The sequence below is a fragment of the Pseudorasbora parva genome, chromosome 21 (assembly GCF_024679245.1).
Source record: "Pseudorasbora parva isolate DD20220531a chromosome 21, ASM2467924v1, whole genome shotgun sequence".
Taxonomy (NCBI): domain Eukaryota; kingdom Metazoa; phylum Chordata; class Actinopteri; order Cypriniformes; family Gobionidae; genus Pseudorasbora; species Pseudorasbora parva.
The window spans coordinates 30698001-30711429 of record NC_090192.1 but is presented as its reverse complement, the minus strand read 5'-3'; the positions used below and the strand labels follow the sequence as shown (position 1 = coordinate 30711429).

The 13429-nt window shown below is 36.7% G+C and overlaps 1 protein-coding gene across 3 annotated transcripts; it reads left to right on the top strand.

Moving 5' to 3' along the window:
- Positions 1-1284: 1284 nt before the first annotated feature.
- Positions 1285-13222, top strand: mbtd1 (mbt domain containing 1). 3 transcript variants are annotated; one of them, XR_010900003.1, is made up of 18 exons: positions 1285-1458; positions 2494-2695; positions 2877-3010; positions 3115-3229; positions 3339-3421; positions 3553-3670; positions 3783-3917; positions 4044-4132; positions 5033-5267; positions 5382-5437; positions 5528-5632; positions 5807-5954; positions 6030-6112; positions 6257-6491; positions 7960-8031; positions 8528-8695; positions 10058-10290; positions 11787-13222. XR_010900003.1 is itself a non-coding variant. In XM_067429151.1 (17 exons), the coding sequence occupies exons 1-17, from the start codon at positions 1438-1440 to the stop codon at positions 10174-10176; spliced, it is 2118 nt and encodes a 705-aa protein (XP_067285252.1). In that variant the 5' UTR covers positions 1285-1437; the 3' UTR covers positions 10177-13222. The 3 variants fall into 3 exon arrangements, 2 of the variants coding, with proteins under 2 accessions (XP_067285252.1, XP_067285253.1); XM_067429151.1 differs by having other exon boundaries at positions 10058-13222; XM_067429152.1 differs by lacking the exon at positions 8528-8695 and having other exon boundaries at positions 10058-13222.
- Positions 13223-13429: the final 207 nt, after the last annotated feature.

Below are 13429 nucleotides of genomic sequence, written 5' to 3'. Positions count from 1 at the left end.
TATTATTTTGAATAGATCATTTGTGCAAGTTGAGTGAACATGGTCAATCTATTGTTTTTGGATTATTGTAGTGCAATAAAATGCTCGAGGGGAATTGGTTCTGATGCAATGGATGCACACGGTTTATTGGGTAATTGTAGAGTAATACAAAAGATGTTATAAAATATGTAAGGTCATGGAAATGGATAATATCTTTTCCATTTAAAGACATTATAGATGAAGCAATGCAATTGTGAGAAACAGCATAATGTAATAAAATATTTAACAGAACCCATTAATCTTAAATTAACAGAACCTATAAATATTAAGGCAGTCAACTTCATATACAAGATTACTGATTGTAATACTTTGAAGTACTGAATTTTCTGCATGTCAAGTTTAAAATCTTTGTAGTTTTTTAGAATAATACACACATTTGAATGACATAAGGTGCAGTTTGGTTAAATCAAATACCAGTAAAAATGTGTTGCAAATGTAAGGCTATGCATCTATAGTGGATTACTGCGAAATAGTTATACTCTGTGTATCTGTGTGTATAATATAAGAAGTACAGATCAACATTTTCTGAGGTTCGGTATAACCTTTACGGCTATATTATACACAATAACAATTGGAAGTATTTTTTATTTTTTTTATGTTGAAACTCAAAAGGGTCAAACAAAATGTTATATTGCTGTTTTCTTTTTATAATTTATTGCATTTTTGACTTCAGAGGTCCAGACTCCGATGCCTGTAATAAGATTACAGTGCTCAGCTCATTAAACTACTTGCATAACTCTATCCCCATCTACTAAAAATGAGTGCCTTAAAGCTCTCTAAATTACTGGCAATGTTACCATTTTCTTTTCATGTTTGCTAGTTTTTAGTTTATTTTATTTATTTATTTTGTGTTATGTTACTACTATCTTGTTTACAATATGCTGCTTGCTTGTATGACTACCGGTGATAAACCGATGTTAATGCCTCTTAGTTATTTGAAATTATTCACACACAAAAACAAAATCCCCATCTACTGAGCTGGCCACACATCTAGACATTTATCACACCATTTATCATTTCATCCTGTCATATTCTATTACCATAAAGTTATGACCGTAGACATATTATATATGTAATAGTTATAGTCAATAAATCTGCTATGGCACCACAAAGTCCATATTTATTTGGTCTGTAATTATTCATCCTCACTAAAACATTTCCTATTACCTTATATGGTGTAAAAGTGCCGAACAGGTTAACCGTTATTGGCTAATATCCATGTCAATCATTGTAGATCTACGCGCGTGCGCACTGACTCGAGCCATGACAATTGTTGATAATCAACTGGAGTTATTTTTTGCTTTAGAGTAAAATAATTTCAAGCCCGGCCCTTTCCCTTCGGGGGGCTCTCGGACCATACCACAACGAACATAAGATACCGACTTGTATGAAGGGCTAATGGAAAACCCAAGGGATATGGTAAGAAAGAGTTTATTTGAGCCCGCTTCCTTGATTTAGCGCAGTTAGCGGCTAGCAGTGTTAGCCGTCCTCTTTGTTTTGGTTGTCAGAAACAGATCCTGCTAGTCACACAAACTACAGCATTTACCTCATTCAAATCACTCATAATACTTTCTATGCCATGTAACCGTTAATTCAAACCAACTGTCCCACTAAATGGTGCAAAAACAGCTGTTTATGTTTGTGTTTTGTGCAGCTCAAATATACCCGGAGGCCCATGAATGTGTGTATGTTTGTTTATGGTCGTGTATCAAAACATAGTTAGGATACGGGGATCATAAACGCGGTAAAGACGTTTTCATGAAACATTATGTTAATGTAGGCAGCTCGGTAGGTTTTGAGGCACAGCATATGTGTATGTTTGTGTTGTGTTGGCTTTTGAAATCACCTAAATTTTGCTTTAAGGTGGATTATGGGGATATTAATTGTATACATTTAGGTGAAATTGAATTTTATACGGTGGAAATGCAATGGTATGCTTTTAGATGAACTGGTCTGAAATGATTCTTTTTGAATTCAGGTCACAGTTGTTTGGACAAATCCTTTTCTGATTAACCAGTCTAGTGCTTCAGTGTCGAAAAATATAAATATGTAGATCCTGAAAATACAGAAAATATAATTGAAAATATGAAGTGAGCTTCTTTTGCTGTAGCTATCTCCTTTTTTGAAATGCCCTGTGGGGATATTGGGTTCTGATGATATTGGCCCTTTGTACATTTGTGTGACCCCTGAGAACCTTCAATTTTATTCATGTGATTTGCTCTGCTTCCTAATTCCCGCCTCATTAAAGCGTTGATGAACTAGTATAAAGATTATGGTTATCACTGACTGTAAAAATAATCATGCTGTATTATGTCAAATGTAATTATTATTTAAGCAGTATGGCTGTATAAGTGAGCTTTAATTCTTTTCTTTCTTTGCCCTTTCTTTAATTTGACCATCGCTCTTCTCTATTTTCTCCACATTTTCTCCCTCTTCTCACCTCGTCACGCGTAGGCTGAGCACACTCCCCGCTCAGAGCGAAAGAGGAGAGATTCGTTCGGGATGTTTGACGGGTATGACAGTTGCAGTGAAGACAGCAGTAGCAGCTCCAGCTCAGAGGACAGTGAGGATGAAGTCCCCAGCATCCCCGCCAGCCTGCCTATCATCAAAAACAACGGCCAGGTCTACACCTATCCTGATGGAAAAGCTGGAATGGGTAAGTTATGTATACAGATAGTGGAGTCCATATATAATTGGTTTTAATTTTCATTTAAACCAGGAAATAAAAAGAAATGAGTATATATTTCGCTAATTGTTATACTTTGACCATGGTTACAGTGTAATTTCTAATTAAATGTTTATTACCCCGTGTACCCCTACCTTTTTTTTTCATGCAGCAACCTGTGAGATGTGTGGTATGGTTGGTGTACGAGATGCTTTCTACTCTAAAACAAAGAGATTCTGCAGTGTATCCTGCTCCAGAAGCTATTCCTCCAATTCTAAAAAGGCCAGTATATTGGCAAGACTTCAGGTAACTACACATGGACTTAAGAAGCACTCAATCAAAAGAATACCTCTGTTGTATCTTTCTATAGCTTTGACATATTGTATTTATTCTTCTTGTGTCCTATCAAGGGTAAACCACCAACAAAAAAGGCAAAAGTCTTACAGAAACAGCCATTAATGGCAAAGTTGGCAGCTTACGCACAGTATCAAGCAAATCAACAGAACCAAGCTAAATCAAAATCAGGTAAATGGCTACTCAACTGAGTTTAAAGTTTCATTATGTAATTATCTGCTGATTTAAAAAAAAAAATCACAATATTTAACCACAACTTTTTGTACTTTTTTTCATGAAGTGGTTCCTGTTGAAGGCTTTGACTGGGGCCGGTACATTTGTAGCAATAATCTAGTTGGGGCACCAGTCAGCTGTTTCAAACATGTGAGTACAGGCAGAGAATTATCATATTTTTTGTTATTTATATGTGTGTGTCTGTGTGTGTGTGTGTGTGTGTAAAAATCTATCTATCTATCTTAATTTCTTTTAATAAATATTTGACTTGATAACTCCAGGTGCCCATGGGTATGTGCTGGGGTGACATAGCAGAGGGGGTGAGGGTGGAGGTCCTCAATTCTGACACTAACCTCTCCACAAAAGTTTACTGGGTAGCAGGGATTGTCAAACTGGCAGGTAATGTTGTAGTTTAATAACTGCCAGCTCTTCTACCAACTGATTTTAAGAATATTTTATGTATTATAATAATTATAATAATTAAATTATATTTGTTTTAAAAACTTCACAGGTTATAAAGCTCTTCTGCGCTATGAGGGTTTTGATAATGACTCAAGCAGAGATTTCTGGTGTAATCTGTGTATCCCAGAAGTCCACCCTGTTGGATGGTGTGCCTCTAGTGGAAAGCCACTGGTGCCTCCTAAATGTATGTAAAGCTTTTCTATTCAAAACTATGTAACTAACTGTTTTTATTTGGTGTTAAAATAGTGTGAACTTGCTATTGATAAATATTAGTAATTATGCATTTTTTAATTTATTTTCAACTTTATAGCCATCCAGCATAAGTATTCTAACTGGAAAGCATTTCTTGTGAAACGACTCACGGGAGCCAAAACTCTTCCGCCGGATTTTGCCACAAAGGTAAGACGCTGTATCCCAGCAGTGGCCATAAAGCAGTACTTCAGTAGAGAGACTGGAAAAACCTGTAACTCAAGAGCTTCCTGCTATGATGAGCAAATACACCAGGAAGTAGTTCCTCACAAAACGGATTAACGTGGTAAAGTTGACTGACTTACTGTAATAAAAGCAGCAGACTTCACGTTTACATACACATCTTTTGTCATTGCGATAAGAGTGCAATAAATAGAGCATATCTATCTTGTCATCTTTGTGAAAAAAAGTCTTTTGTTTCTTCTATTTCTTCTATTGTTTGACTTTTTGCAAGTAGCACTCATAATTAATTTTATTTGGACACACGCAGGTATATAATGAATATTCCATTACAATTTCTTTATTTGAAAGAAATTAATACTTTTATTCAGCAAGGATGCATTCAATTTATTTAAAAAACGCAATATTTATAATGTTACAAAATATTTCTGTTTGGAAATAATGCTATTCTTTTGAAATTTCTATTGAAAGCAAAATTATATCACAGTTTCTACAAATATATTAGGCCTTGCAACTTTTTTCAACATTGATAATAAGAGAAGTTTCTTTAGCAGCAAATCATATTAGAATGATTTCTAAAGGATCATGTGACATTAAAGACTGGAGTAATGATGCTGTTCATCTTTTCCATCACAGGAATACATTATATTCTAAAATATATTAAAAAGTAAGCCGTTATTTTAAATTATAGCCATATTTCGTACAAATTACTGTTTTTACTGTATTTTTTTTTATATCAAAATAATGCAGCCTTGGTGAGCATAAGAGACTTCTTTCAAAAACATTTAAAAAAAAAATTACGAACTCCAACTTTTGAACAGTAGTGCACAAGTCTAATTTAAACTGTTTGTTTAAATGCTTAACTTGAAGGTTCACGAGAACATGCAGTACCCGTTTAAGAAACTGATGCGTGTTGAAGTTGTGGATAAGACCCACCTGTGTCGGACTCGGGTGGCCTTGGTGGAACAGGTGATCGGCGGCCGTCTGCGTCTGGTGTATGAGGAGAGCCAGGACGGTACTGACGACTTCTGGTGTCACATGTTCAGCCCACTCATCCATTCCATTGGCTGGTCACGAAGCATTGGACATCGTTTCAAAAGATCTGGTCAGTGTGGGAGTCTGAATCGTTTTAGAACTTGTCAGAGTTGATTTGAAAAACAACATTTGATGATCTGTTGTGGCTTATGGATCTAACCGTCTCTAATGTTAACCTCTGCAGAGGTGATGAAGAAAATGGAGGGCCAGATGGATGCTCGCTCGCAGTTGTTTCTTAAGGTACATTTTTGATTGCTTTTTCTTTTATTCCGCTGTGCAGGCAGTCACCTGCTTCCACCTGCTCATGCATGTCGTCTTTTAAACCCACAGGTTAAGGATGTGGATCAGAATGGGGAATGGTTTAAAGACGGAATGAAGTTGGAGGCAATAGACCCACTAAACCTCTCTGCTATATGTGTTGCTACTGTAAGAAAGGTAAAGTTGTGCAATTTTTGTCTGATTGACTTAAATTTTGAGTTGTTTTTTTTCAATACATTAAAATATATGAAGTAGTGATTTGTAATACGGTTAGTGTCATTCCTCAGGTAGACTGAATGGAAACAATGCAGGTATTTTTAACTTTCTATTGATCATGTAACCTTCTCTCAGGTGTTGGCAGACGGGTACTTAATGATTGGGATTGATGGTTCTGAGGCTGCGGATGGGTCAGACTGGTTCTGCTACCACTCAACCTCTCCCTCTATCTTCCCAGTCGGCTTCTGTGAAATCAACAGCATTGAGCTCACACCCCCAAGAGGTGCGTTTCCTCTCTCTTTCTGCAGTGTGATCTGATCTGACATCATCACTGAATGAATCTGAAACTGCTCCACAGGGTACACCAAACTCCCTTTTAAATGGTTTGACTACCTCAGAGAAACAAGTTCAATTGCTGCCCCTGTGAAGCTCTTTAACAAAGTAAGTTTTCATGCATAGACTGTGGGTGGGGGGAAATTGTTTTATTTTTTATTTTATTTAATTGTTTCAAATTATGCGTTGTGTTTTGTCTTAAATTATGCGTTGTGGTGCATGCCATTGAATCATGCCCTCGCTTGCCCTCAGGATGTACCAAATCACGGCTTCCGCACAGGGATGAAGCTGGAGGCAGTGGACCTGATGGAGCCACGTCTGGTGTGTGTCGCCACAGTGACCAGGATCGTACACAGACTCCTGCGCATTCATTTTGACGGCTGGGAGGATGAGTACGATCAGTGGGTGGACTGTGAGTCTCCAGACCTCTACCCCGTAGGCTGGTGCCAACTGACTGGCTATCAGCTGCAGCCGCCCGCCGCACAGAGTGAGTGAATATTCCAGAAGATTCTGATTGTAGAAAGTTCAAATGGTTTCTTAGCAACTCTGTTCTCACATCAAGGGTGTTTTTTATAGATCAGTTCCTTCTATACTTTTTAAATTGGTCTTTTTATTTTTTTAGTTTTGAATTTAGTTTTACACAACCATTTCCTACTCTCTTCTGGCCCTTAAAATTAGACTGGGTAAACCCAGCCTGATCTGCTGCCGATTTGATTTCGCCCAGCAACTCATTCTGTAAACCTGTACATTCATTTCTACTGCTGTTGTTACACTTTTGCGGGAACCAATTACAGACTGGCTTATGCATTTGGCGTGCTATTGGCGGGTTTAACATAATGACAGATTGATTGGTTGAAGGACTATCCAATTGCATACAGAGGCATTCAAATAATGCTCGTTGATCACGCCTCTTGTGAAGTAGAAAATAAAGAGAAGACTTCCTAGAGCAATGTTCAATTTTAAATTGAGCTTGGTCGGGTGATAGCCAGACAACCTTAGATTTAAACTTTATTGTAAATGAGTGACCTCTGTAGGGGTGACCCCGAATAGTCGAAGATTCGATGCATTGATATGCGGAGCCTGATTCGACCACTGATCACACACCGGCGGCAGCATTCAGCGCCTGTCCGCGGCCACTCAGGAAGTTGTTTAAAATCCTGTTGCACCACAGAGTGCTTTCGTGCAGCTCATCTGTCAGTCAATTCAAAATTGAGCTCGCGTGTATATAATGTGCGCGTCAGGTGGCGGTGCGAGTGAGATCCTGAGGCGCGGAGCTAAGCTTCGCGTACGTCTTCACCCCCTTTGTGAATGACCACACACAGAAACTACTACACAATCGGCTTAAGAACATGCATGTAAACGCACTCAAAGTGTTCTTTTCCTCTCTAGGCAGGTTTTTTTTTTTTTTTTTTTTATCAAAATGTTCTTTTATATATTTGTGTGATGTTCTGTATTTCGATCGTGGCTTTAACATGTTATGAGAAAACGGTTTATTAATGTTTATCCATCAGGATGACAGTGTCCCTGATACGGAGTAGACGGGCATACAACGTTGGCCATTATATATTTTAGAGGTGCATGTAATTAGTATACTATTACTAATAATGTCCTTTAACGGAGCACTTAAAGAGTCACATGAGTTGTGTACTATGCAAGGAATAAATAATCACAATATAATCATCTAGTAAAATCTCAATTGCTAAATATAAAATCATGTTGCTTATAAATGTTTTTTGTTTTTTAGCTTTATGCTGTATCTGCATTCTTTTTTTAATTCAGAGCAAATAAAGTCTGCTTTATATATATATATATATATATATATATATATATATATATATATATATATATATATATATATATATATATATATATATATACATACATTTTTTGTCTGTATTTGTAAGATGTTTTAATGATTGGCTGCATTGAATAAGTTTGTTCCCTTTCGTCCTCAGCCACAAGAGAAGCACCGCCAAATGTCTCAAAACAGAAAAAGAAGACAGCACAGTATAAAGGACAAAAGAAAAGTGAGTACAATATCTTTCAATCTTTCCATCTTCTCTCTCCTCTCACCGAACACTGATTTCGGGTGCAAAATTGGTCCAGGAGATGTTTCCACTGGTTTTTCTCTGGCTTGGGTCTGGTCTGGTTCTGCTTGGATAGTCAGTGGCAGTTGTCATGATTCAGTGGGGTCATGGATAATTACAGACAACTGTTGCCATCATCCTCATAACTGGGTGAGACCGAGTGGCACTATCCCTCAGGGCGAGAGAATCTGAGCAAATGTTTGGGAGAGGTCAGGTTTGCAGTCATGATGTTGGGTTCCACATTGCCTTTTCTTAGGGCTTCAGTTTCTCAATCACAATCAACCTTCTGTCATGTAGAAATCAAATTAAGGTTCAGATCTGAGTTGAAATTTGGGCTCAGCGGGAGGATGGCCTGCAGTGTTGTGGATTTGAGCTCGGTAGCCTGGGTAACACTAACCCAGTAACTTCGGTAACCACAGTCTGGCTTGGTGTTTAGAGAGGAAGATTCCAGTTGGGAGGAGGCCGATCGGTTTGGGTGGGCCTTTGAGGAGGAGGAGCTTCTCGGGTGATGAAGAGCAGACTCCGCCCCATTACCTGTCCCACTTCTCTGGGTCCGGGCGACCTCCCACCTCAGGTGTAGAGCATGAACGCTCTCTCAACTCAGGTAACTCAATTCTCCATCACTCAGGGAGAGGGCGCCACTGAGCTCATTCCTGTAGAACTTTTCAGGTTGGCCGTCGTGAAGAGTTGCACGTCATCAGGTGTCTGCTTAATTTGTGCTGCATACACCATTAACAACAGATGCATGATAAAGAAGGGTAGTTTTACGTTTGATTTAGAAGTGTGTGTGTGTGTGTGGTCAGTTTCCCCTCACACCTGACTTTTTTTCTTTTTTTCTCTTAAGGATGGTGTGAATTTATTAGCTTTTGGATGTTAAAGAAATAGCTCACCGAAAATTCAAATTCTGTCATTGACTCGCCCTCATGTTTCAAATCTGAATTAATTTTTTTCAAATGCAAAAGGAGAGAATATCTTGCCTATTTTTTTATTTAACACAATAAAATGGGTTCTGTTCTGTCATGCTTAAAAATGACAGTTTAAAAAGTTCCATAAAATTAAAATTATCATAGGAGTTTCTCATTATGGGTCTTTTTATTTATTTATTATACTAGAAAAGCACATACAATGACGAAGAGCCATTATTTTCTACAATAAAAATAATGTTAATATGGTTACAGAATAGTAACCATTTACTGTTCAGTAAAAGTCTGATCAAATGGGTTTAATTTATTCAGCCCATTTTATTCAAATTAAAAGTTGTCTAAACTGTCTTTAAAAGAAATAGAAAGTCTTTCTATTACATATTTATTATATAATTTCTTTAATTATTGGTGGCTCCGGCTTTAAGTATTTTCTATGTTAAAATCTTTTTAAAGCCATTTGAGAAATCAGGAAAATGATTTATGTCAAATGGCATCTAATGGTGCTATAATGCTACAGAGTAGGATTTTAAGTGCATAGTAGTATGTAGTCTTCTTGACAGCACCTGTTTCCTTTCAGCTTCATTATAAGGAAACAATTCTCCTTTTGTGTTCCACGAAAAAAATGTCACTTGGGATGACATGAGAGTAAGTTTAATTTTGGAGTGAACTGTCCCTTTAAATGTTGCAGGTAAGTTTTTATTACCTTACTAAAATACCTAAACCTTGCTTATCGCTGCCTGGTTGATTTCATTGTGATTGCTGCAACATGCTAATGGGAACTAAACTTGACAAGGTTCAATTTAAAAGATTGATTTAGTTTTATTGCAAAAGAGTAGTTTTTTTTAAGTGTAGTGTTACTTTAAGTGTTACTTCCTCCCACCCTCTCTTCTTTATATCTGAGTTTACTCTTGAGTACTAGTCCTCAGGTGTCCTTCACTGTTGATTTTTTATATTTTATTTTAAATTCTCCATCTATGGTGTTTCTTCTCCCACAAGTGTTTTATTTTTTGAACTGTTATTCTTGTCTCGTTTTTGTTTCCCAGAGGCCTCGCTGCAGTTAAAAGAAGAGACTCCAGAGATCGACGAGTTCACCTTCTCGCAGGGCATCTCAGACCAGGAGAGCAACGGCTCGGGCAGTTACTACATCAGACAGGAGCCCTGAGCAGCGTCAGCCACCACAGAGGCTCACCTCACTGCCAACAGCACTGGAAAAATCCCACTCTGAGCGATGCACACGAGGCCTGGAAGAAGACACAGTGACTTTCCCTCACACCAGGTCTCTCTCTTTTCGTTTTTTGTTCCTTTTTCAGGTTTGAAAAGCTTGAAGAAAGGATTTTCTCAGTCATTGATCCTAGAGAGAAGGCTGTGTATAAATGGTGGATTTTGTTTGAAATGGTGGGGATACTGTTGTTTGTCCTGATGTTTTGCCCGATGGACTTTTTCTCCTCAGTGTTTATTGTACTTGAAGTTTTCTTCCCTTATTTTCAGTCTTTATCTCCCCTTTTTGGTGAAAAAGAGAAAAAAAAATGTTTTTTGGGGGGGGAGGGTAAGATTTCAGTACCTTGTGTGTTTCTTGCGCTGTTTCAGTTGTTTTGGGTGGGTGTGTGCATTCGGTAAGAGTAGTAAAAATCTATATTGAGACAGTATATTCATATATGTATGACATTCATATTAAACACACATATATAAATATTTAAACGTATACATATAGTAGTGGATTGAGGGATGATGGTATTGAAATCAAACCTTACTGGTATGAAGAGTAGACTAATGGGAAACACTCACAATTTGCACTACAGGGATACAAAAAAAAAAAAAGATTTATTGGCCTGTAAAACGATAGTTAAAAACCTGCAGCTTTATTGTATTATGGGATTTAGCAAACATGATTCTAGAAGTGGGATGTGCTCAAGTCAAAGTGAAGATTATATGCAAAAAAAGGTTATTCGACATTTGACGCCAATGGTTATGTTTTTGATTTCATTCTCGAGAGCCATTTTTTTATACAGGCGGTCGAAGTATTTTGTGAGCCGTAGAATAAAACGTAAGCAATCACTGCTACCTGAACACTACCTTAATGTCATCTTTGATGTTGACGGCACAACAGAGGATTATTCTGGAAAGCGGAACAATACAGCGCCAGCTTGTTTGTTTACCAGCCATCAGCATTGCACATCATGCATTTCCCTTAACTCACAGCATTCATTCCAGAATCAAAACATTTGTACTACCTCTAAAAGAAAGCGTGATTTCGAAATACACAGGATGAGGATTCATGTGGTCGCAATAGGGTAGTTTTCATGCTCCATTTGAAAGGGTATATTCATTACATTTTATGCAAAAGGCAAATATCCACACTTGGACACATGGCTTACTTCACTTTAAAAGTCTACACATCCTTTATATTTGTATCATAGCATGTTATTGACAGAGTTCTTGAAATGGTAAAGAATGTTATGCAATAATAATGTCTGTGTTGTTTTGATGTCTTACTCTGAAAACAAAAATTACAGCTCAAATATATAGGCTAGATACATTCTATAGACTTAAAACAAAATATTCTTACAATATATTGCAAAACTGTGACAATTTTCTAAGAGCTAGACTTGAGCTTTCCCTGTCACTCTGAGTGTAAATAACCTTTATAACATCCTATAGAATACATTTACATAGTGGTTTATCTTAGTATAACTATAAGCTCTATTCAATACCAGTAAGGTTGTTGGTGAACTCTCAGGAAATGTATCTCATTGACTTCTGCTTTATTTGAAGGTTTGTGGTTAAGCGCTTCTAAGATCACCCGATTCGGCTTACGAAACCGTCATGTTTTTTATTCTTCAAGATTCAAAGCTCCTGAAAAATGTGACCATGTCATTGCTTGGTTCATCTTTGCTTGCATTTGTCAAATGCTGACAATTTTGTAAATGGTCACCCACATGTTGTAGTTAGATCCATGTTAAATTATGGTTCATTGTATAAAGATCTGATGTATTTTTTTAACAGCTGTTTTCTCTTTTGTAATTTTACTTTTCTTCATTTGTGGGTTTTAGCAGATGTTTGTACTGAATCATTTTTTTATTTTTTTATTTTCTTCAGTAGCTGTGTTTTTTGATTTTTTTTTGTTGGGGTTTCTTCAGTAGCTGTTGTGTTGTATGCAGTTTTACAAGGCACTGTTATGCATTTAATTTGTGATTGGCAAACTGGGACTTTGTGGCCACATTTTATATCACCTGCAGCAAATCACATCAATGTTGTCATGTTCATACATCTTTCAGTACTTATCCTTCTTTATTTCATAACATAGACCCCATCCATAACATCAAGATTTAGGTACACACTGGTTATGATCACACGTCAGCTAAATTTAATTTTCTTTTTTCAACAATTATTTTAACAAGACCAAAATTTCAATCATTTCTGCAAGTAAAATATGACTGTTGAGGCAAATTTAGCTGCTACCCTCAAATGAATTTCAATCCAAACGCACAACTTCACCTTTAAGTAAACACTCTTGTCAGCAGAATTGATGCCTTATCCTCTGTGTTGTGTTTTTCCACATAAGTAAAGCTATTGAGTCTAAAATAGAAAGCGGAATACAAAATATAAAGATTAATATGTTGTCCAGTAGAGTGATTATCAGTGCATGCAGCAATGTGAGAATCTTATGAGGGCCAGTGTTGTTCTGGTCTCGATACTAACACGGGTTTTTGTGACGTTCCCTCTGTCCTCAGTAATCACATCATGGTGCTATATATATATATTTGATAACTCATTCATTAGGTCTATTAAAGGAGAATTACGTCTGTAATTATTAAGTTGGAACGCTGGCGATTATAACTTCAGATCTGTATTTTGGATACAAGTAGCGGAAATCCTTTGTTATAACGATAAAAAAGAAAAAAAGAACTAACATTGACCCTCATAGTACATAGGAGGTGAGGGTGGTGGGTTTGTAACTTTTTTGATAGAGTGTATTTGGTCTTTGCTTTATTTCTAATGATGATGATGATGATGTGGGCTGTGATATAGGGTTTGATAGCTTATGTGTATATAGTTCAACTGTGGGGGGGAAAGCTTTTGTTGGTCAAATTTTATGTTAATTTGTTTACAAGCATTTTGAACTGTTTCCGCATGGCTGTGAAAATGTATCTGTTGAATTTGAAAAAAAAAGAAATTTTTACACTGAATTAAAAAGGATACTAAACATTTTTCTGTTGAATTATTTTGGTGCTTGTTTTTTAAAGGGGTGATTCACCTAAAAATATAATATTCTTAAAGTTTTCCACCATTGTTCATATTCATATTTGGAACACAAATTAAGATTTTTAATATTGTCTTTATCCATCTGTTGAAAATTTGCTAGTAAAAAAAGATATTGATATGCATTGAGCAGTTAGGGACAAATTGCTCATTTC

What these genes read in the sequence shown, in the direction of transcription:
- mbtd1 (XM_067429151.1), top strand. Translation starts at nt 1,438, where the DNA reads ATGGAAAACCCAAGGGATATG. An exon ending in AGGGATTGTCAAACTGGCAG is followed by an intron (nt 3,671 to 3,782) that starts GTAATGTTGTAG and finishes AAAACTTCACAG; the next exon opens with GTTATAAAGCTCTTCTGCGC. An exon ending in CTGTGAAGCTCTTTAACAAA is followed by an intron (nt 6,113 to 6,256) that starts GTAAGTTTTCAT and finishes GCTTGCCCTCAG; the next exon opens with GATGTACCAAATCACGGCTT.